The sequence below is a fragment of the Tasmannia lanceolata genome, unplaced genomic scaffold, assembly GCF_043159265.1.
Source record: "Tasmannia lanceolata isolate RefF3 unplaced genomic scaffold, GAP_Taslan_0.1 ptg000008l, whole genome shotgun sequence".
NCBI classification, from domain to species: domain Eukaryota; kingdom Viridiplantae; phylum Streptophyta; class Magnoliopsida; order Canellales; family Winteraceae; genus Tasmannia; species Tasmannia lanceolata.
Window position 1 is genome coordinate 5,864,218 of NW_027518685.1, and position 23,774 is coordinate 5,887,991.

The following is a 23,774-nucleotide window of genomic DNA, read 5'->3' on the forward strand; positions in this document are numbered from 1 at the left end:
ACCCTGAGTTCTTATTATCCCTTTTTCCAGTGTATTCTAATTTTTATGGTGTTGATTCTTCTTTTTTCATTCTTCCTCTTCTTTTCCATTATTCGATGTCGATTCTTCTTTCTTCCTCCTTTTTTCCATTCACACTCTCCCCCCCCCCCCCCCCACCTCTTTTTCTTCACATCATCTCTCATATTCTTCTTCTTCTAGTTCTTTCAAGCTGCAAAGATGAAAAAAGCTGGGAAAAAAAGAGAAATAGAAGGAGATATTTGTCCTTGCTCTATTTACACTTGAGGATAAAATCTGTCTTTTGAATTGTACGAAGCCACTTGTCATTCGCCTCAATTTTCAATGCTGCACATTGAAAAATTTAGAAATTTTACACAGTCCTAGAGTCTTTTATCCCTTTTTCCTCCTTACTATATCTACCGATCATCTTGCACTAGATCCATGCCTCTTACTGTTTTTGGTAGCTAAGCCCACTAGCGGGATGCAACCCCAATTAGTCACATGGTTTGTTTGGTAGTTTACAAGTAAAGTGAAATGTGAAGTTTGGTTGTCCAAGGACCCAAAACCCAAAAGACTACTTAGCCATTATTATACGGTTACCCTTTAACTCCTAACGAAAACCCTTTAGAATGGTAGTTTTGGGGTGTTACCCTTTAACTCCTACCAAACACCCTTTAAAATGGTAGTTTTCAGTCAGTAGAGTTGTGGAATCTCACCCCCTTTCTATATATCTCTAAACCATATTATACATCAGCCAAGCATTGTTTCCATTCGTCGATCGACTCGATCCGCACTTGTTGTTTCCCTTCCTTGACGATAACAAGGAACCATAAAAACTATGGGTGCAATCAGGGTTGACCTGAAAACCGAGTGTATTTTATAATTTAACCAAGGGAAATGATATCAGCACTGGAATGTTTTGATAGATGTGCCGAAGCATCTTGTCATTTAGTATTTAAAGAGCTGTCAGTCCCGAAAGAAATTATCACTATCATGTGAATGTCAAACGTGAGCTTTTTTGCCACTCTCTCGGCAAAACCTTAACCCTATATCTGATATACTTGCTTTTTAATTACTCATCATGAGCTTTTTGGGTCCCACATCCGGACATTTATGTGCAATCAACCCGGCTAATCATCATGCTACATATGTTGTCCTGGGCCCATGCAGAATGGACATCCTAGGCATGAGATAACGATCTATAAAAATCAACGGTTTAGATTTTCATGGCAGAATCCTAATGAGGTTTGATGGATCAAGGGCCCAGGATCATTCGATCTGAGAGTCGGTTACATTCTGGCCGGACCTGTGGAACAACAGATATAATCGCATTAAGTAGTTCGATCAGGGTTTCTGCCAACCTCACTGGGCATGCTATTGATCTAATGGCTAAGATCGTCCAACCATGGACGCTTTTGAGAGGCCCATAAACCTGCTCAGCACCAGTATAAGAATATCAATGCATGAGAGAAAAGAAAGGGACAATGTTGGCGTAGAAATCCAGTCCTCGAGCACATGGCGAATTAAACATGCAATCCCCTTATGCTGTGTTCTAATGATTCCATTTCCCCCGGTTTTCCGCGGAAACACCGGTTTTTTTCCGTGGAAATCTCGTTTTTGTGTGTTCTTTTAGTCTCTCTGGAAACTTTTTGAAATTACGTGGAAAAGAAAAATAAATACGTGGAAAATACGTTTCCCCGACTTTGATCGAGGTTCGTTTCCGAGCACTAATATCGGAAACCCCTCTTTTCCTTCACCTTCCCCCGACTCTTGCTGTGCGTAAAAAACAAACAGCGACTTCGTCTTCAACCTCCGAACGCTTGTCTCCACGCATCCTCGTCATCTCCACCCTCTCCAAGCTTCTTACCAGGTACGAATCTCTCTCTCTATTTCTCTTCTTTCTTCTCAATATTTTTTTTTTCCTTTTTTCATCTTCTAAAATCTCAGAAAATAGGGTTTATAAAAACCTGAACTAGGGATTGTTCTTCTTGTGTTTTTTATTGGGTTGATTTTGTGGTTCTCATGCTCTGATGGGTTTTCATATAACTCTTTGATTCGATCGGTTTCTTCAATACCCATTTGTGGATTGTTGCTGTTTGTGGATTGTAGGGTTTATCATTTTCGTTTTTAGAGTGGGTTTCGGGTATCATTTTCGTTTTTAGGGTTGGGGTTTCTGTGAACAGAGTAGTGGGTTTTTATGGGTGAGATTCTCGGGTCAGGATTTCGTGTTTAGGGTTTTGAGTATCTTTTTTCGCGTTTAATGCTCAACAGTAATTGTAAGCAAATAGATATATTTTTTTTGTTGGTCAATTTTTGGGATAAATTTGCTATTGTGTTTCTTATCTCTGAAATTTGGTGAGATTCTTGGGTTTTTGTTATTGTTATTGTTAACTCATGATTAATGTTTTAATTGGGTTTTGACCGTTCATGTTTTAATTGTTATTGTTAACTCATGATTTGTTTCAGTACTATCCACTCGTTGTTAGATGGACGATAGGAGACTTAGAACCGAGGATGGTCGCCCCACAAAGCGGGCAAAGTGTGGCAACTCTATATTTGTGACAATTTGATTGGCATTTTTATTGTTCAACTTCTGTTTGTCATGGTTTTCTTATTTTGATCGATTTCAGAGGGTTGGACCTACTTATTTTAGACTAGATTCTATGTTGGCATCATTCTGCATATCAGTTTGTCACAATTTCTATTTAACAGGTTTCTATTGAGTTTCCCTGCAACGAAACACATATTTCTGTAGTTTATGTGCAACGAAACGCTCATCTGACAGGTTTCTGCCAGGTTTCTTTTCCTTCACTTTACTTTATGCCACATCAGTTTACTTCCCTTCACTTTCCTTTCCTTTCTTTTCCCGACGAGAGAACAGAGTATTAGGCTTTCTTCACTTGTCTTTTCAATAAAAGAAAGGATAGGAAAATAACCCAAAATTTTTTGGGAAACCATTTTTTCGCACGTTCGCCTGCTTTCTCGAGAAAGTTGGTAGGAGGAGGTGAAAAATGTAATTAACGTAAAAAAAAATGACGTGGAAAGTCAAATTTTCTCGCCAACTCCTTTGCAATTTTCCCACTAAACAGATGGGAAAAAGGGAGGGATAAACTCTCGGGAAAATCCGTCGGGCTCCCCTCCTCGAAACATTCGTTCTCGCTACAAACCCTCCGACGAAACCCACCGGCTCCGTCACCATCTCCGGCGAGCTCTCTCATCCGGCGAGGCAAAAAAAGGTTAGATCTCCTTCCCTCTCTCTCATTTACTCATTTTTTTTCCTCTTTCTTCTTCAAATGTAGAATGCCTTCTTGTTTTTTTCATTTCTGTGGGGTTTATGCAGAATTTTTTTTAGGTTTTATAAGCTTTTAGGGTTGTTAGGGCTCCGATCTGTAAGCTTTTAAATCGATGGTGGTTTTGGGTATTTTTTTTCATTAGGATTTTGGTTTTAACGGGTTTAAATCGATGGTGGTTTAAACCATACTCATTTTTACATTGATTCTGGTTTAAGCCGGACTCGTTTTTACATTGATGCTGGTTTAAATTGTTGCTGGTTTAATCCATACTCGTTTTACATTGTGGCTGGTTTAAACCATACTCATTTTTACATTGATGCTGGTTTTTACATTGATGCTGCTTTAAATCGATGGTGGTTTAAACCATACTCGTTTTTTTAGGGGGAAATAGGGCTTGGATCTGTATGTTCCAGCTCCTCTTTTACATTGATGCTGGTTTAAACCATAGTCGTTTAAACCTTACCAGTACTAAGTATCCTGCATATTTTCTCCCGCTTTCTGGGCAAGTGAACAGAGCCTTAGAGAAAACCACCAAAGGTACATTGTTGGAAACCCTACCTTCTTCTTTCTCTTCTTTGTTATTAAGGTTTTCAAAAATTTACTTGCAAGCTATTATTGTCTTTGTTTCTGAAACGGTAATGTGGTAAAATTAGAGAAATTTTATCACTTAGGAGTTAGGACTGCTTCAGTATTGAACTATTTCTGTTTCATATGGTGGCAATGCGATTGTATGAAAACATAGATTCCTGTTGCTGTTTGTTTCTTATTTCTCTTCTAATTCCATCTCTTGTTGCTAGAGTGAATGTTGCAATTTCATTTGTTACTGTATTTTTTTAATGGCGATTCATTTTTTACTGTTGTTTATTGCAAATCATAAACTCAATGGGGTTCAGTAGGGTTCAGGTTGCTGTCAATGAGCAAGCAGTAATCCTTCATTCTCAGTTTGGTAGTAAGGTAGGCTATGAAGGAGAGCTTCAGCAATAGTATGGCTCTCTACTAGGGCCCAAAATTTTCACCTAAACTGAAATTTTTATCGAGTCGCACTCATGATTTTAAATTTCAACCAAAACCAAAACATATCGAATCCGAATCCGAAATTCCCAAAATTCGAATTTCATCGAAATTTGTGATAAAATAATATTTTTTTATTCGGTTAAAGAATTTCGAATGAAATTACCGAAATTTCGCAATTTCGGTAATTTCGGTTTAAATTTTGTCCCCCAAAAACTGCCGTTTCGTGCGTACCTAACATATTTCGCCCGAAATTTCGGGATTTCAGCTGAAATTTTGGTTTTGGATAAGACCGAAATTTTAGCCGAAACCGAAATTTAAAACCATGGTCGCACTTTACCATTGGACGTAGGGCCAAAAGCGAAGTCGTGTTGTGTCACACGGGAGCGCTAACGTTACGGTTTGCCGCAGGAGTCCGCTATTACATGATTTTGGAGGAGATACCTTTGTCGAAGGAGCTCTTTGATCTGGTCTTTCAGTGGTTGGTACCTTTCTGTGTCATGCCCATAGCCGCTGTGGAACTGGCAGCATCGACTTTTGTCTTCCTATTGCCCGGTGGGGCGGAGACTGGTGGGCCATTGGACGAGGTTCTCTAGGCCCATCTCCTAGAGAATGCTTTCCCGCTTAGTTATTTGGCCGGCTATTAGCTTTGCCCTTTCGGCAAGGGGGGATGTTCCGTCTGCGTTGCGTCCACCTATCCTTAGCTGTCATGCGGGGAGGTTAATCCTGCTGCTCCCTGTGCGAGCAAGCGCTCTTCCTGGTCGGTGTGCTTATCGACTCGCTTGCGGAGGTCGCTCGTGTCCTTGGTGGGCTTTTTCCATAATGACTGTCTAAGTAATGACGATAGCTCCAACCCTTCTCATAAGGGGTAGTTTACTAGTTTTGTATTTGTGCTCTCTCAAATAACCTTATAATATTGCATACCCATTATTACAGTGGAATCCACTTGTCAGTGATACAAGCCATTCAATTGCTGGGCCATGCCCAAAACACCATTTTCATATGATCTTACTCTATAAATTGAGCGAAACACTTCGTTTCACTTACTAACTACATCCTTGGATCTTTCTTCTACTATTCATCACTCTCATATCATTTATCATATCACTTTTCTCTCTGCTATGTATTCTACCGAACGTGTGTCCTTTGACACCTGATGTAGTGGTAGCTACATATGGCTTAGGAGATTATCGTACTGTTTCTGAAAGCCGCCACTGCAGTACTAAACTCTAATGTCATCTACATCACAGCTGGCGTGTACCGTGAAAACGTGTTGATTTGCGTTGGCAAAATCAACATCACTTTCATAGATGATGGAATTAACAAAACGTTAATCATGTCCAACAAGAGCAACTGTATAGGATTCAAGACCTTAGACTCCGCCACTGTGGGTATGTTTTAATTTTTCATGTCTAGCATGTTAGATCACAGCCGCAATGCAGAACATATTTTTGTTTACTCTACTAACTCTGCATGAGCATGTTAGGGACGCTTTGGCATGTCAAATAATTGCACAAACTCAGCTTGTCTCTTCTTTTTTAATTGGCTGTAATAACCTTTGACAGCTCGTTAAATTATAAAAGATTAGACGAGTTAGTGCAACTATCCAGCGCTGCCAAACACGGAAAATAGTCGAAAAAATGAAAAAAGGAGAAATGGTTTTAGCTACAAAGAGTTTCGGAAACAGAAAACAAGAGAATTAGACCTGAGGTTCCAAAGGCCTTAAGCCTCACGTCCATCTGATCAAAGCTCAATTTTTGGGCGGCTTCAGTTTTAGGCTGTAGATGGAACGATTAGTATTCTCTTGATAAACTATATATAAGACTTCCTAGTGGGACCCACCTGATGAAAGGTGGTGAAAGGTGTAGCAATGTTGACCTTGATTATTGTTTTGTCAATTCTATCACTTATGAAGGTGATGTTGATTTTGCTAATGCTTATCAACACATTTTTAAGGTACATGCCAGCTTTTATATAGATGACACTGGAGCTTGGTGCTGCGGTAACGGCTTCAGAAATTATACGGTAATTTCCTGAGCCATTTGTGACTACTACTATATTTTGTGTCAAAGGACATGCCTCCTATATAATACATAGCACAGAGAGAGGTCATATGATAAATGATACGAGTCATGGTTGCTGATGGTTGTGTCCAATGAAAAGAAGAAGAAAAGGAGGAAGATTGTAGAAGAAAATGAGTTTTTAACAGAATGAGATGAGTCAGTAGAGTAGTAGCCTAGTAGGAGAGAGAGCTAAGGATGTAGTTAGTGAGTAAAACGAAGTGTTTCACTGAATTTATAAGCTAAGAAGATCATATGAAAATGGTGTTTTGGGCATGTCCAAACAATTGAATTATTCTTTACTAGGGCCCAAATATTCTGGCTCTTTACTAGGGCCCAAATATTTGGAGACTAGAACATTTGATCAAAAATAAGTTTTTTTTAATGATTTGAAAAATAAGTTTGTTTCTAGCCTTCCAAATGTAACATGCCAAGATTATATGAAAATGGTGTTTTGGGCATGTCCAAACAATTGAATTATTCTTTACTAGGGCCCAAATATTCTGGCTCTGAGGCTCTCTACTAGGGCCCAAATATTCTGGCTCTTTACTAGGGCCCAAATATTTGGAGACTAGAACATTTGATCAAAAATAAGTTTTTTTTAATGATTTTGAAAAATAAGTTTGTTTCTAGCCTTCCAAATGTAACATGCCAAGATTGAAAAGGCCAGGGTGGCAATCAAGTGTGCCTTTGCTTTTGGGGTATGGTTTTTATGGTAATATTTCATCCAAGGAAGTTGGCCAACTAGGAGGGACATGTCATTCTTGATCTAGGTTAAGCCGTAGGGGTTAAGTAACAGTACATGAAAATAGGCAATGCGTTGAAGTTTCTGTCATTTTATGTCAAAGAGGACTAGTTTTAAGGTCTGGACCATGTAGCAGTGGGAGATGACCTCATGTGAACAGATGGTTAAGACATGTCTGCTAAAGAACACGACATCCTCCATAGAGGTTTCCATAAGTTCTGAAGGATAATAATAGGTTCATGAAGAGACTCTTGCACCAACAATACTTTTTTTGTAACTTGTTGCCTTCCATATTAATCATTGATAGGGTGTATTGCAACTTGGAGGAGGGAGCTGGAGGATCTCATTTGTCACATCGGCATCCAAGTGATTGAACCTCATGCTCCTTTAAACTATGCCAGTTATGGTCAATAAGGCTATGGACCTGCATGTGAGAGTCAGGCATGATGGAGGGATTAGATAGGAGTAGAAGCATAGTAGCCGGAAACAACTTGGGCAAGTGGGAAACTCGTTTCCAAAATGCATAAGAAACATATAAGAAACTTATATGAAACACATGAGAAACGTATGGAAAACCTATAGAAAATGTATGTGAAACGTGTGGGAAATATGTGTCAAACTTTTGAAAATCATTTAAAAAAAAACACACAGCGTATACCGTAATAAAAACTAAAAGTAAGAAATATCTAAATAGAAATTTGAACTTAACAAAATTTAAATACAAAACCATATATTTCACATTTTCATGTTTTCCTTGTGTTTCATATGCATTTTATTAATGTTTCTCTATTGTTTCTGAAACGTTTCTAATGTGTTGACATTTCTCGTACGATTTTTTATTGTTTTCCTGTTTCCCGTTTCTCCTCTATTTTTTTCTTGCATTTTCTGTTTCCATTTCCCATTTCCCGTTTTGCTTCCCGAATCCGTTTCCCACCCTGGCAACTATATGAGTAGAAGAGCAGTGATAGGAGTATGTGTCCAAGTGTCAGTCCAGAAGTTGACCAATCTACCATCACCCACCTGCCAGAGCATGCCACAATGTATGAGAGGATGAGTCTTGTGAATAGCTCTCCATGCATATGAGTCCATCCTAGAGGGTGAGGCCTCCATACAGGTGGTACCTGAAAGATCTATTGCAGACACTAATTGGGTCACATTTCTGAAGCAAGTTTTGCTACAAATGCTTGGTTCATTTGAGCAAGATCTATTGCAGAGACTAATTGGGTCACGTTTCGGAAGCAAGTTCTGCAATAAATGCTTGATTCATTCGAGTCAGTCGCATTCCTCCCAACCCGCCACCTTTCATACATGTACTGATATACAAATGTGACTCTAGCCTGACCTTTGGGGACAGAGAAGCAAGATAGGCCATGATTTATGCTACCATAAATGACAGATTGAATAAGAGTTAAGCTACCCGCTTTGTAGAGAGTCTTTCTCTTCCAAACTTCTAATGGATGATCGATACATGCCACCAAGAGATTGAATTGGTCCATTACTGTGTGTGTTTTTTTAATGGCAAATAGATTTCATTAAAGTAAACAGAGACTGAGAAGGTTAAGGCGTTGAGCTACCCCCTAAATGCCAACTATTTAATGTCAGTTCTTAGGTTATTATTATTGTTATTGTTATTGTTATTGTTATTAATACTACTATTACTAATTCAGATGGTAAGAGAATCCTTCTCAAAATCTAATCTTATCTCCTCAACCCACCACTTACCTAACTCTCCCCCTAAAGGCTAGTTTCTGTTTATAAATGGGTCCCCATGCTCTGGACTTTGTATTCTTGGAAATGTTTAATGGATTTCACCTCCTATCCACACCCCCATAATTGCTAACTTTTATAACCAGTCAAATACCTTCACTTCTCTTTACTCAACAGAGCGAACTAATCTCGCTTAAATCCTAACACCAATGCCTTTTTCAATCCTAAAATAACAATCTTCTTTCCACTTGACCAAGAGGTATTTATGCCAGTCTAGACAACCTTTCTAAGGCAATTGGCAATTGACATCATCGGGAGAAGAGTACAGTGTACAAGGCTAGCAATGGATATATGCTCGAGAAGTCCCAAGTTCGTAAAGATGTCCCAGTGTGGAGGCCTTTTAAGCTTGGCATGATTGGGGGCTTGGTTCTACAGTGAGCATACTTGCTTTAAGGTTGTACCACTTTAAGGTTCAATTTCTACTAAAGCTGCCTACATTTTTGCAATGAAGTTATTGTTAACCACAACAATTTGCTTTTGATTATATGATATTGTTTATAAATTTCAGCATCCGATTGTAAGAAAATTAAGGATGATGTTAGATAACGCTTCTAAACTGGGTAGTCATAACCTGTGTCAACAACTTTGAATGTGGAAGTTAAAACTGTAAGCAATTCGGGCTTGGGTTTCTGTGATGCTCTATCTGTTTCCTGAATGGTTGGAAATATATTCTTACAGGCTTCCTGATGATTATTCAGAAGCAGATGTTACAGCAAGTGTTGTTGTGACGACATTGATGTCTTCTTGACACATTCCCAGACTTAGCAGTTTTGACAAGACAGTACTATTTGCAGTGTAAGTATGCTGCATTTGGGATTATGTTCAGTAAAATCACGAGGAACACTCTTGAAAATGGGCAGGCAGGAACCGGCTGGAATCTGGCCGCTTATATAGTCTACTAGTACAATTAATAGTCTACTAGTTTTTGTGGGGTTCCTGAGCAATCCAGCACACTCCCAAGAAATCAAGAAAGCACCGATCAATTAATGCTTCCCATTTAATAAATCAACTCCGGCTAGATAAAACAGGCATGTGTGGTCTATGAAGCACACCCTCCATCAGATACATAGTTATCTTTATCATGTGAGTTTTGTCCTTTTTCACATCTACCATCTTGATAGAAGAAAGCAAGTAAACAAACAATTGGCCTTCTACTGCCAGGGACTAGGGTGCAACTGGGTTGTATTTCTCAATTCACAGAATATGAACCAGGGGAACCAAGGGACCAATTCTGGTACTCCAGTAAGTATCCCCCCTGCAAAGCGCAAACGTGGCGGGCCTCGGAGGAGTGACACTATGTTCCCTCGTGATAATGCATCAGGCACGATTGGATCTGATTCTGTGAAGAGCCAAGGAATAGATTCAAGTGTTAACGCAGATAATGACTTGGTAGGTCAGATAGTTTCTGGTGTTTTGGACGCATCATTTGATGCTGGATATTTGCTCACTGTTAGAGTAGGCAACAGTGGAACTGTTTTGAGGGGCTTAGTGTTCAAACCTGGTTTATCTGTTCCTGTTGTTGCGTCAAATGATGTTGCCCCACATGCTAAAATGATCAAGCGAAGTGATATCCCCCTTTCGGGACTGGATTCCTGAGTCTGGTACCTGTTGTCACATCCAAACGACCTGCCAAGCTTGAAAGAAATAAAGCTACTCTTACAGCTGAATAATCACCTTACAAACAGTTGCCTCATTTTGCAACCCCACATTTACCGTCTTAGCCTTTGATCGGTTGCCCAACGGAGACTGCCAAATGATGCCAACAATTATCCTCAAGTCGCACCCTGAGACCTTGCATTCTGAAACAAAAAACGGAAACCTCATCGGCCCTTCTCTGGGCCGTATGATCAAGGGATCATATAGAATAATGACAATTGGTGTTTTGGGGTACTAGTTCAATCAAACCTTGTCATTGACGCAGTGCAACTTTCAAACAAAAGTTGAAACATCATCAGTTGAACTGAATGATCCAGAATCAAAGCTTGCCACTAGTCAATTGATGCTTTTCTTCAAAATGCTTTGGAGACCCAAATTTCTGATCCAATTGCTTCCACCCAGAAAGTGGTTATTCTCCCAGAGAAGGCTCTGTTTCTTTGTTGCAGTCCTCCAGCAAACCAGTGGAATAGGTTGCAAATATTGATTTTGTAGGAACTGAATCCTGTAGTCTAAACGCAGCTAACCGCTCCAAAAGACCCATCTGGAATCAAGCCTGTCAACAGGCCTGATGAGGATTCTGATTGCTGATGGACATTGTCCGGTGAACATCCTTACATTGAACAATTAACCATCCATATGTTTCTTTGATACTGTACTGCTGTGACTGTCGATTTATGTCTATGGTGTTCTCGTTAGCAGGGAACGAACGGTCTATTTTTGTTAAGACACATGCTTGACTGTCTAGTCTGGGTTCTGTGGTATTGAAATTTATCCTAATCCTTGATCTAGACTCCATTTGAGCTATTTTTCTATTTTATTTCTATTTAATTGAATGACGATAGTTCGTTAAAATCATACACCAAATCTTGTTGTATAAATCATCTGTACCATCTGATCAGTACATACCAGGTCCTCTGGTGGGTGGAGATTACGGGGCGAATCAGTGTATATAGGTCCAATGTGGCAGGTCTCCTTCAATACTACTTCCGATTGGTGCGATCAATGTGACCTGTAAAAAACAAAGGCGTGGCTCACAATGAACTATAACATCGGAAGGTGGTACACAAAATGAATTAGCCTCTCATGTGAACAAAGAGAATGAAGGGGACCTTTGTGATGTGCGGCAATTATTTTAGACCATATCTCAAAGTTTAGAATTTGCATGTACGGCTCTCGTGGGCATCAAGATTCGCTTTAGCACCTCGGTTTGTCTGTATTAGTGTGTCTGGCTTGGTACGGGCTACCCTGCATTATCCCTGAATTCTAGAAATTTTGAATTAGGGTATGCAAAGTTCTCTAATTCCAAAAAGCCAAGCCACCATTCTTGTGTGGTAAGTTCTACATTATTGTTTTGGCACAAACTTAACTCAATGAAGGAAAACCCAAAACAATTAAACCCATTTTTTCAAAAAGAAATACAATTAATCAAGAAAAGAAACATTACAAGTACACTTAATGGGGTAAAGATTCTCTGTATAAAAAGAATTTCTAGAAGCTCATAAAATGAGCAAAATCGTTGGCACTTCTAGGAATCAAAGGGAGAAAGAAAAAACACCATTCAAGCATAGTACTGTTTCTTCCATGGAATAAGATCCAAAGCTGGGATCTTGTTTCTTGGAGTAGGTACCTAACTAATAAGCCAAAAGCCCTAAAGTTGATGGAATGCGTTAGTTTAAGTCCTTTAAACCTATCCCATACCAGGTTGAGTCCCACCTTCCTATACCTCGGCAGGCCCCCACTTAGGAACACAACATTATCTGATTCCTGGATTTGCACATAAGAAAAGTTATAGAGTTGTACTAAAATTATTTGTGACATGCTCGGAGGATGTTAAATCTGATAGGGGGGGGTGGGTAACTTTTGGCTTGGTTTGTGCGGATGTAGACATGGGAGCTCTGGATGAAGGAGGATGGATTCATAGTTTGATGGTTAAAACCCAAATGAAATTAGATTCCTTCCTTTATGGGCTCGGATTTGATAGATATGTACTGCTGGTGTGGAAGCATTGAAAGAACTCAAGTTTTTTGAGGGAATTTCTGAACGAGATATTGGGTGGATTGCCATGAACATAATGGAAACAAAGCTTTGTAATTGGAAGATGCATGAAGATGTAATGCCAAATGGAGTGACTTTTGTTGCTGTTCTTACTGCTTGTAGTCAGGTTTGATCGGAATTTTCAACAATATGAAGGAAAATTATGGTATTGAAACCTCATAATTTTAGGGTTACTCACAAACAAACAACAAAAATAATTCAAAGCATGAAATTTTATAGGACTGCAACTCAGGTCGGGATAGCATTCCCTCAACCCTAACCCAACCCAACCCAACCCGAGCCTCGGGTCAAGGATGGTCAACCGTAACCCAACCTGTCTCTAAATCTCTCAATCCTAACCCGACCAATCTAACCCAAAATCGGATCGGGTTGGTTCGGGTTCACCTTGGGGCAAATAGAAAAATACAATAACACAGAGAAAATCAAGATAAAATTAGAGGACGGAGGTGGGGTTGCCTAGGCCTCAAACCTAACCCAACCTGAAATTAAATTGTGCTGGCTTTTCCCAACCCAACCTGAAAAAATGTCAACCCAACCCGAGCCAAAATCGACCCAAGTTCGACCCCTAAAATTTTACAAGTGATAAATTTCAACCTTGAAAACTATTACGTTCCTTCTGTTTTACGCCTATTTTAGCTTCTTAGAAAACCCTCACATCCCAAGGTCATTCCAGAGAAGGGGGGATTAAAACCCTACTCTCTCTCTCTCTCTCTCATTTCGACATTTTTTTTCCATGTTTTGAAATGGAACGATGCTTTGGAGGGGAAAATTAGGGCTTTTGAAATCACGGACACAGGTATTTATGTTCAATCCTCTTATTTCTACCCATAAGGGCATGTTTGGCAACCATGGAAAAAAAATCTTGGAATCTGCATCCCATGAGATAGATAGATAGAGAGTTGAGAGGGCATTTCATGGAATCTTCATCCCACTTAATGAGATTCTTCATCGTTATACCCACCTCCCTTCTTTCCCAAAGAAATCCCTCTTAAGTTCTTCAATCGTTTTAGCTACTAATTTTGGGATCCTGAAGAGGGACATAAAGTACATGGTAAGATCCACAAAGGGCGTCCTTAATTAAGGTAGCCCTACCAGCTAGAGAGAGGTAAAAATTCTTCCAATGGTCCATTTTTCTCTCAATACGCTGTAGAACTGGATCCCAGATGGCTTTATGAGGTATTCCAACACTATGAGGAAAGGTTCCTCACTCTCAACTCTCCTACATTAACATTCGAATTAAGCCTTGAAATCTCCTCAAACCACCAAACCACATGTCTTACCATGCAGATGTAAGCCTCTGAGGAATTGGAAAGAATCCAGGTGTCATTTGCAAACTGGGAGGTGAGAGATGGAAGGGCACCTACTCAGCCCTGTCTGGAACCTATCAAAAACACCCATAACAAAACCATCCGCCTCTGCCTATCCACTGATAAACTTCTTCCAAAAGTGCAACTCCACTCATTGTACTTTGGAGTCATATACTTGATTTATAGACCTCAGTTGGACCTCCAAATCTGGAAGTCCAATATTACATTCCGGAGCCCATTTGAAAGACTTTTAAGTGGTTGGAAAAGTTTACACTCAATTAGAATATAATCAAGGTTGCCAGAGCGGGAATCGAAACGGGAATCGAAGCGGGAATCGAAGGCTCCCAGTTCCTTGGAATATATAGCATATTTAAGCAGACCACAAGTTAAAAAAAAAAAAGAGTAAAAGGTATAGGTGTATTGAAAGTGACAAATTTTAACATACGCAAAATAAACAATTAGACATTACTTTATGTCATCAAATCCTGCTTTACCTACTTATTATCAATTGTACCCCTAGTATTTCTTGTAGTATCCACTGTCCACGAGACTCCTTCAGTGCAAGTGTTGTCCAATCCATCTCCTCATGTGTGTAACCAATGATAGATTTATTATCACCATCCATTAATTTTAGGACCTTTGCCAGAAGCTGTATACCTTTTTCTATCCCTTTCAGCATGTAAACTCAATCCCTTTTCAGTAATTTGATTCAACCAAGCACTAGAAGTCAATACCTCCCTCGGCCTTGTAAAGTATCTAGACAGGCTATCAAGAGCCATAGAAAGGGTAGCAAATCTAGTAATGCCTAGTCAAGGTAAGTTATGATCATTAATAAGTTTCGCCATACATTTACGAGGCAAATGTAATTGTACATGAAGGAAATTATCTTTTTCCCTTTCTCCATTACTTCTCTCTTTATATCAGTAGTTTCATGCAACTTCAAATCAATACAGTGGTGAAAATTCCTTCAAAACATGTGTTTTTGCTGCTTAATAAACATCTTCCCAAAAGCCTTGCACCAGGCTTCAATTATCCACTATAATGTGTTCATCACTCTTCCCCTTAGTTCATCTTCTGGCCCCACTATCATGTGTATGACAGTGTGAGTATAAATTACTTGAACGTTTCTTCACTTTAGGAATGTGCACAGAGTTATGGGTCATTGTTCCCCTATTATAATACACCATATGGAACATATATCATATATAAAATGATTTTATTGTGACCACCCATCCATCAGTCATAATCATGCAACCATATATTTCCCAAGTTAGAGTAAAATGTTGCATATATGTAGTTTACACATTCACCTTCTCACTGAAACATAGTCCATAGATCTCTTGTGTCTCAAGGGCTTGAAACCCGCCACCACCCTTGTTAACTACTCCAAACATGGGCCAAGAGTGTGATTTGATATAAGAATCTGGAAAAAGCTTTTGCTATTCTAGTCCTCCACTGAGCCTTCTGCAATATAGAAATTAATTGTGGCTACTTCGACTCATAGTTCCTAGCAAAGGGGTGTCCCTAGGGTGCATTAGTATTCTTTTCCCCTAATATCTGCAGACTAATGATGCTATGAAAAAAAATGCCAGTGTAATCCCCCCAACTCATTTTCTTCAGTCTTCCGGCTAACATCATAGATCTCAAATCAATGGTTGTTAGTTTTCTGATCTGAAACTAAAGTCCTTCAATCTTCATTAGAAGAGTTCATAGGGTTTTCAATATGCGTCTTCTATAGTTGATAGTATAGTCGTACTGTTTGTCATTGTTAATATTAATACCCTCATAAAAGATGATGGTTCCACAATCTGTTTTGAAGTAGGATTTCACTTCTTTCAGGACACTAAAGCAAGATAATATTGTGCATATTGGTGGATTAAGTGTTCTTTAAACCAAGTCACCTCCTCCCCCTTTCAGAAACTTATTATTATTTTTTTCATTGGATATTCTGCTTATCTCCCTCAATCATAGTAGTCACAGTTTAAAATGTGCAATCATGAAAATAGGACTGGATGCGCCAACTGGTCCTATGGAGCTTCTATTTGGGATATTGATTGAATTTTATTATTGCATCTTATTTGCAAAATTTTATTCATAAAGAATGGATGCGCCAACTGGTTAATACAATCCGATCAGGTTTTCTTAGTCAAAACAAACAAGTTCTATGGTAATAGAATCCAATCAGGTTTTCTACTAGGACTTTGTTCCAAGAAAATTTGACGAAATTGATTGAATTAGATTCTGATGTATGAATTCTCTTCCATTAACATATAAGTCGAATGTTGAAGCTATGTAGATGAGATTTTTAGACAGCTGTTCACTGTTATGTGCATTTGAACCCAACGGGACACTACTTAGTGTGGCATTTGTACTCGGCTGATCTTTTGTTAATATTACAATCCATAATGATGAGATTCTTGGGTGATTTTTCGCTGTTATCTTCATTTCAAGAAGACAATGATCATGAAATTACTTGGCATTTCATTATTTCTTTTATCGGATATTTAGTTGATATTGGAGGCTACATTGATGAGATTTTCGGACAATTTTTTTGCTATTATATTCATTTGAAGAAAACAAAGATGAAGTTCCTCCATGCAGCACCTTTTTTTTCAGTTGATTCAAGACATAAAAGATCAAGACGAAAACAAGAAAAATAAGTAAAGGCATCGTTGGCATCTGCCAGAATCTAAGTACTGGGTCCAAACTCTGATTTTGACAACATAATTTGATGATGAACTAGATGGTTTTGAGTAAGATTGATGAGTTATTTATTATTCAGAAAAAAATAAAAAATGATTGATGAATTATTTCATCAATTTGGCTGAGTTGAACATGCAGATTGAAGGCCAATTTCTGAGTCTAGTATAAGTTTCTGAATCTTGGGGTTCTAGAGTACGAAAAAGGCAATTTTTGATGTCTAATCACACTAAATCCTTTATTTGCAGCAATTTTCTTGTATCTGTCCAATACTGTAACTATTAAAAATGTTGCGTCTTATACATATAAACACATGTCCATTTAAAAAAAAATATACATAAACACATGTATGTCTTGTCTTTCTGTATGTCAACTGCATGAGGAAGTTGGTATGTAGCTTCTTCCTCTTTTTTCCCTGAAATGGAAGTCTATATGGAGCTTCTATTTGGGATATTTGCTTCTGTGTAAAAGAATTTTCGTGGCTTAAAAACAGAAAATTATACTTTTAGGTTTTTCTTTGATTCTGTGCAAATTATTTGCTTTCATCTGTGGGGATTCGTAGGTGTCACGAGATGCATGCATCCTAGGACAACTATTGATGACTCAATATTTGTGGGCAGATTTACTTAGTATTTAGTTATTTACAGCAGACATGAATTTGTGCATGTATGTTTGCATGCTTATTATGTGCATAGGAAGGACTGGGTCTGCCAACAAATAGGGTTATCATTCAAACCGGTTCGGATTTTATTAGAAAATTAAAATTGCAACAAAAAGGAAAATATAAGCAATTGGGAAATTTATAAAAGAAGTAATGAGGTCTGTACAGATTTATATCATATTTCATTTCAAATTTTGCTTATTTAAATGAATGATATAAACAAAACCTTAAGAATATGCAGTGTTCTTAACTTAGTCTCTCAATCCTGAGAAGTAATTCATGCCTTACATGATTCTACCTACGATCCAATTTCAATGGTGGTCTCATTCAATATCACCTTTTCATGAATTTTGTACTTTCAAAGTCCCGCCGATAGCTTTTCGCTTATCATTATCCTCATCGGCTCTTTGTCATTCACGTAATCGTTTAATGTTATCATTTCAAGCAAATCAGATTTGGCGCAACCCATTCTAGTATGGTTGCTTTCTATATCCTTTCCAGTCTGGTTTGAAATATAATCAAACAGTGTTTGTTCTGTCTGTGCAAATAAAATACAGTTTTATCGGCCGTGATCGATAAATCACTGCCACTTTTCTTATATTCTTGCTAACATCAATTTGCATGAGAACTCATAACCAGATCATTCTGAGGATATGCTTCTGTGAAGGATCTCCTAGTCTCCACTTGTCAAGCATGCAAAAGCATTTATGGAACCTTTTCCCAAAAGGCTAATCATGTAATATCTTCAATCTCACGTTTCAGGCACTCTAAACAATTTCATAATATGGACATCATCTCTCAGCTACAAGAGCAAGTCAATACAATAGCGGCACTTGCCTTCAATACCTTTGGAACACTACAAAGAGATGCTCCACCAGTCCGGCTCTCTCCGAATTATCCTGAACCGCCTGCTAATCCTTCAGAGGATGCAATCAACCTGGCTGAGCAACCCAAGGCCATGAGTGCTGCTCTGGTTCGGGCTGCAAAACAGGTATCGTAATTTTGGTACTTGCTTGGGAGAACGTTCAAATATTTAATATTTGAGCATCAGCAATAATCTGAATTACAATTTTTGCTGTTGTTATCAGACAGTTTTGCAGTTAATAAGAGTTGTTTGTCTATCTATTTATGTATGTATATACGTGTGTCTGAGTCTGTGTGTCTGAAATGAATAGTGGACTACATTATTTTCACGATTGAATAGTTTACTGGCATTGCTTACAAAACACTATTTTGATTACAATGATATGCCTGATAACATAGATGCTTTTCAAAGAACATAATATATGCTCTTCCTACACACCTGAAATGGCATGGTTTCTCTATGTCATGTGTAAAAACTGATTCAATGTTGAAGGGGAAGAAGATGAAAAGAACAAGATAGGGGGTGTATATTCCTTAGTAACTCAAAATACAAGATACATGACTAAAAATACCCTTGTTCAGCCACTCAAACTCTCTTAATACCCCAATTCAAGCTGATATGTTCCTTAACATCTTCAACTTGTCAATCAAATAAAGATGATGTTTTTTTTTTTTTTTGAAAATAAATAAAGATGATGCTCTACAGCCATACCTTCGATAAATACCTTTGCAACTTAGAGATCTGCTAGAGATATGCACATGTGTTCTCATCTTTGCAACTTGATATGCTCCACAGTTAGACCTTCAATGAATACCTTTGAACTTGAGATCTACTAGAGATATGCACACGTGTTTCCTATCCATTCTCTACCTTTTCAGGAATGAAATGAAAGTCAATCTCTATGCTTTTGTTATGGCATGGAAGGCACGATTCTGTGACATGTCGGTTGCACTCAAAATGTTATAGAAGAGAGAATGTGCATCAGACCTTAGATAAAGCTCCTGTAGTAAGTGTCAAATTCATGTGAGCTCAACTGTGATGGATGCCATGTCCCCGCACTTGGCCTGTGCAAGATAGATGCCTATAGTCTGATGTTTTTTGCTACTCCAGGACTCTAATCAATGATTTACTTCAACAAAGAACCATGCCACAGATCGTCAAGTGTTTGGATCAACCACACAATCTGCATTACAGATTCCCAATATCCCGCAGCCTCTCATAAAACAGCCCATAACTCATCATTACTATGCCCATAACTCATCATTCCCATGATATATCTATTAATTCTCTTTGTTGTCTATGAGTGCTCCTCCCTGGGATCATGGATCTACTGGCAAAGCTTATTTGCTGCATATGTGATCTGAGGTCCGGTGAAGGTGGGGTACTGAAGAGATCTTATCATACTTGGGTGCATAAGAGTATCCTTTACCTTTTCTTCTTTAGTTTGGGTCATCTTTTTGTTGTATACGATAGGGTACTTACTTACAAACAAGTCACCATTCTAAACTTAAAGTTGAAGAGTAGGGATGTATTTCCATCGAGTTGTTACTTGTCATCACACCTTCCTTGGTGTGTTCAATTTCAACACCATGAAAGCAATGTAATTTGCCTTTTTTGTGGGGAGAGGGAAAACTTAGTAACATGAACCTTTTTCTTAAGTGAGGTGCAAAATGGACCTTAAGTGAATTTTGGGCCTTTCTACCATGTTTATAATAGACTTTACTAAATATAGCAAAGAGAGAAGAAAGAAATTTCGAAAAAAAGGGGAATTTCGAAGGGAAGAAAATCAAGAAAACCTTAAGTGGAATGGAAGTGAAAAGAGGGGAATGAAGTAGAAAGGAGAAGCTATAGCAAAACGATAAGGTGAGTAAAAGGGAGTAAAGGACACTAGATAGAGAATGATTTGATTTTGTGAGGAAAGTAGATTGGAATTTTGAATAATAGATGGCAAGGAAGAGATGAGAATGAATAACTTTGTGTCCTTGACTAAAACAAGGGTAAATGGCCTTGAGTGAAAGTTAGATCATGTTTCTCATTGAAAGTTATTAATAACCTTGTCCTGGTACTGTGTGAAAACTGATTCAATAAAGGAGAAGAAGACGACAAGAAGATACGGAGAGGATTCATGGGTGTGTATATTTTTCGTTCAACTCAAAATACAAAATACATTGCTTATATTCTAATGAATTGTACAATGATTAAAATATACTTATGGCTCAAAACTGATTATTGGACTCAAAATTGCATTTAATTTTGAGTCAAATACTCGGTTTTTGACTTGCTGAATTATCAAAATCCAAAACGAAAAGGCCTTGCGACAAATACACATGAACTCTCTAACAATATTCACCTTGCTCAAGTAACAAATGCACATGTTTGTTGCGTGCAGTTTGATGTTCTTGTATCGGCACTCCCATTGTCTGAGGGAGGTGAGGAGGCACAGTTGAAACGTATTGCAGAACTCCAGGTATCGTAACCGATTCTGTTTTGTTTGCTAGCCGATCAGTCAAAGTGAATAAATGCAAAAGGTCCTTGTTTCCTATTGAGCAAAGAAATCCATGGTATAGTAGGCCTGAGTTGGAAACACCACTGTTGCTATTTTCTTGCTGATGTTGTTTTGCATGAGTTGAATATTTATTCTCATTTGACTTTTCAAACTTACATCCAGGCAGAAAATGAGGCAGTAGGGCAAGAGCTTCAGAAGCAATTGGAGGCAGCAGGTGACTTTTCTGGCATCTACTCCTTGGAAGGTTCAATTAATTTTATTAGTTATCAACGGGCAGAAGACTCGCTTATCCCTGCATTTCTTGACATTGACAAATCCTCCCCCATTGACGACAGAGCATTCAGATAAAACCTTGGTTTGGGTTTCATGGGGCCTCTTTTTTCTAATCAATTCCTTCATCCATCAGTAGGCCATCAAATGTAGTGCATTTGTCTAGAAGCTTAAAGTCAGGCTTCAGGGTTGACATTTTTCTTACAGTCCAGTCAGTTTCTTGCTTATTACCTAATAACTAGTCATGTTGTATTGCTTTTGCCAGAAGAGGAGTTGAAGCAGGTTCAGGAATTGTTCAACCAAGCTGCAGACAACTGTTTGAACTTGAAGAAACCAGAATGAGTGACATATAAGCTTCACATTTTGTTCATTCTACATGGTTCACAGTTCACTACATCCCCCATTGAGTTGCCAGTTAGTTTGTTGACTTCGAGATTCATGGGCATTAGGGCAGACTTGGTAACTCTGTACATACATCTAGACATGTATGGCAATTTACCTGTTTTTGTTGATGCTATTGCTTGTCATTTTTCCAGTAACAATGAATATATCACAATTGGCATTGCTTTTGAATGTTAAGATTAGTTTGCTTTTGAGATGGGAAAAAAGAGTTTAAGATTAGTTTGTTAACTATGTGAGAATGGAACAAAACTATCTGAGATGTGTCATATGAGAAGGGATTATAGTAACTGACACTGATGATACAAGAAATGTTTAACAGCTCTTATTGATCAGAAGACTTATACAGATTTATTTGAGGGGATGGTGAGTATGGAGAATTTAGATGGGGCTCGTACCGGTAAATATAAAAAATGAAAAATCTATTCTAAATAAGGTATTGTTTTTCTCTGTTTTCTAGCCCCATCTCATGCTATCCTCCCTGCTCTCTTAAATGTCTCACCAGACGTCTATGCTCCTCTCACATTGTGTAAACAGAATTCCATGAATTTTTTTCATGGTTACCAAAGAACAGGGTGAAAAATATGGTGATAGGGGCGTGAGAGTTCCCTAAAGAACGGGGTGAAAAATACAGTGCTTAGATGAGGATTTTTTTCTGCCAAATTTTCTCCCATTCTTATGCATTCTTCAGTCTTCACTATCAAACCTAAAAAACTAGATGAGGAACTTTTTTTCCAATTTTTTCAGTCCGTTCTTGTGCGTACATTTAGCCCTCCCCAGATCCCGCAATGGTGGTGGGAGCCTCGTGCACTGGGTTGCCCTTCTTTTTTTTCCTGTGCTTGCTTCACACATTCTCAGACCTCCCTCGATTCTGCCCTTCGTATCATCTATCCCTCTCCCACCGTCCCTCACCATTGGGTAAGCTATTATTCCAGGAAAAATTGAAATTTCAGCCCAAATTTATCGTAGACATATAAAATATCAGAGTCTTGAAGCCTTTTCGCCCCAGCCTCGCATCAGGAAACATATGCTTGGCCAAATGGCCGGAAAATAATTCAGTCCAACGTGTTGCTTTCCACATGCAAAGGCAGGGTGCAAAGGTGAGAAATGAGAAAGTGCATGAACTCTCTCAATTTGGGATTTGCTAGCCAACTTCGTGGAAAGCCATTTTACGCCCATCTTTGCATGTGATGATGATAGCCACGTCAAGACAAAATCTGCTTGTGAGTAAAACTAAAAGAGGAGGAATGCTTAAAAGAATAGAAAATGTTACCCTTCATTTCTTTCTTCAATTTCTCCATTAGGCTCTGTTTCTTTGGATGTAAAATGGGGCCCATTTTTAAGTGGAAAAAATGGGTGTAAATTTTATTTTATGCCCATTTACATCAAAAGAAGCAGTAAATATATAGAATTTTAAAACCGAAAAAATGAAACTGTTGTTTCATGAGAATCATGGTTCTTCTCGAATTGAACCGCCATGCTGCATCTTGAGAGATTCAGTATTCCATACATGATTTTCGAGAGATCAATGCACTTGTTTTGAAGTTACTGGAAGGACAGTGACGATTCACAAGACTCGGGAGGCTTGAACACAATCAACATGGTGATTGAGAAAATGTACAAAGATGCATAAAAATTGAAATATTTCGGTTGAGAAAAATATGAGAATTGATGGCAAAGAATATAATTTAGTTGAACACAATGTCAAGGGTCATCTTGATTTTACCGACCCATTTGATCATTTCATGGCTTTGATGTGGCGCTATAAAAAAACATATACCCTTCCAACTTTGATCACAACATATTTAGAAAGTGAGGTTTGAAAGACAGTGATCATGATTTTTGAAAGCCATAACAGGTTAATGTTAATTGTGTTGTTCAATGAAATTGTGTCTAACAGGATTTGGGACTCCAGTGGAATAAAGTATTTTCTCTAATAATCCGACTAAATGAGACGGTTATGAAGTAGTTAAAATATGATTTCGTATTTTAAGGTTGTAGGTGTTAATTATTGATTACGTATCATGTAAGTGATTAAATAAGACACTGATGTGGCACTAATTTGTACTTTTATTTAAGGGAAATATTATCAGCACAACCATGTTTTGTTATCTGTGCTAATGCATCTTGTCTTTTAGTGTTTGAAGAGCTATCAAAAGGTTTTTACGGTTTTCAAAAAACTCTTGCAAGCCATTTAAAATAGAAGATAAGCTACGTGCAATTATTAAAACATGGTTGTGCTGATATCAATTCCCTTATTTAAGTAGTTGTACTTCATTAAAAGGGAATTGGTAGCGTCCATCTCAAAGGCATTTCGAGGCTGGTCTATTGCACATCAGACTAGCCACCTCATGAATGAAGACAAAAGCTGTTGTCTCAATTCACGAGGTGGCTGGTCTGACATGCGACGGACCAACCACGAAATGCCTTTTGTGATGGACCCAAGCAAATCCCTCAATAAAAATATAAATAATTTGGCAAC

The 23,774-nt window shown here is 38.3% G+C and overlaps 2 protein-coding genes across 12 annotated transcripts; both read left to right on the plus strand.

Moving 5' to 3' along the window:
• Window positions 1–1,378: 1,378 nt before the first annotated feature.
• LOC143884096 (uncharacterized) lies at window positions 1,379–11,872 on the plus strand. 8 transcript variants are annotated; one of them, XR_013252734.1, is made up of 7 exons: window positions 1,396–1,867; window positions 2,464–2,538; window positions 2,710–2,782; window positions 3,087–3,233; window positions 3,672–3,827; window positions 9,552–9,668; window positions 10,035–10,054. XR_013252734.1 is itself a non-coding variant. In XM_077387484.1 (6 exons), exons 2-6 carry the CDS (start codon window positions 2,512–2,514, stop codon window positions 11,542–11,544), a joined length of 519 nt encoding a protein of 172 aa, XP_077243599.1. In that variant the 5' UTR covers window positions 1,392–1,867; window positions 2,464–2,511; the 3' UTR covers window positions 11,545–11,872. The 8 variants fall into 8 exon arrangements, 4 of the variants coding, with proteins under 4 accessions (XP_077243599.1, XP_077243602.1, XP_077243601.1 ...); XM_077387484.1 differs by lacking the exons at window positions 9,552–9,668; window positions 10,035–10,054 and adding an exon at window positions 11,429–11,872 and having other exon boundaries at window positions 1,392–1,867; XM_077387486.1 differs by lacking the exons at window positions 9,552–9,668; window positions 10,035–10,054 and adding an exon at window positions 11,439–11,872 and having other exon boundaries at window positions 1,394–1,867.
• A 1,336-nt stretch (window positions 11,873–13,208) lies between these two features.
• MED21 (mediator 21) lies at window positions 13,209–21,491 on the plus strand. Of its 4 annotated transcripts, none has more exons than XM_077387488.1 (6): window positions 13,209–13,380; window positions 18,015–18,243; window positions 20,507–20,584; window positions 20,786–20,867; window positions 20,959–21,042; window positions 21,159–21,491. In XM_077387488.1, exons 2-5 carry the CDS (start codon window positions 18,037–18,039, stop codon window positions 21,030–21,032), a joined length of 441 nt encoding a protein of 146 aa, XP_077243603.1. In that variant the 5' UTR covers window positions 13,209–13,380; window positions 18,015–18,036; the 3' UTR covers window positions 21,033–21,042; window positions 21,159–21,491. The 4 variants fall into 4 exon arrangements, with proteins under 4 accessions (XP_077243603.1, XP_077243606.1, XP_077243605.1 ...); XM_077387491.1 differs by having other exon boundaries at window positions 13,211–13,380; window positions 20,786–20,837; XM_077387489.1 differs by lacking the exon at window positions 13,209–13,380 and adding an exon at window positions 14,449–14,705.
• The last annotated feature ends 2,283 nt before the right edge of the window (window positions 21,492–23,774 follow it).

Excerpts from the sequence above, each read along its gene's own strand:
- LOC143884096 (XM_077387484.1), top strand. The coding sequence starts at position 2,512 with ATGGTCGCCCCACAAAGCGGGCAAAGT. Across the intron at positions 2,539-2,709 it reads CCCCACAAAGCGGGCAAAGT|GTTTCTATTGAGTTTCCCTG; the intron begins GTGGCAACTCTA and ends TCTATTTAACAG. Across the intron at positions 3,828-11,428 it reads CTTAGAGAAAACCACCAAAG|TACATACCAGGTCCTCTGGT; the intron begins GTACATTGTTGG and ends CCATCTGATCAG.
- MED21 (XM_077387488.1), top strand. The coding sequence starts at position 18,037 with ATGGACATCATCTCTCAGCTACAAGAGCAAGTCAATACAATAGCGGCA. Across the intron at positions 18,244-20,506 it reads TGGTTCGGGCTGCAAAACAG|TTTGATGTTCTTGTATCGGC; the intron begins GTATCGTAATTT and ends TGTTGCGTGCAG. Across the intron at positions 20,868-20,958 it reads TGGCATCTACTCCTTGGAAG|AGCATTCAGATAAAACCTTG; the intron begins GTTCAATTAATT and ends CATTGACGACAG.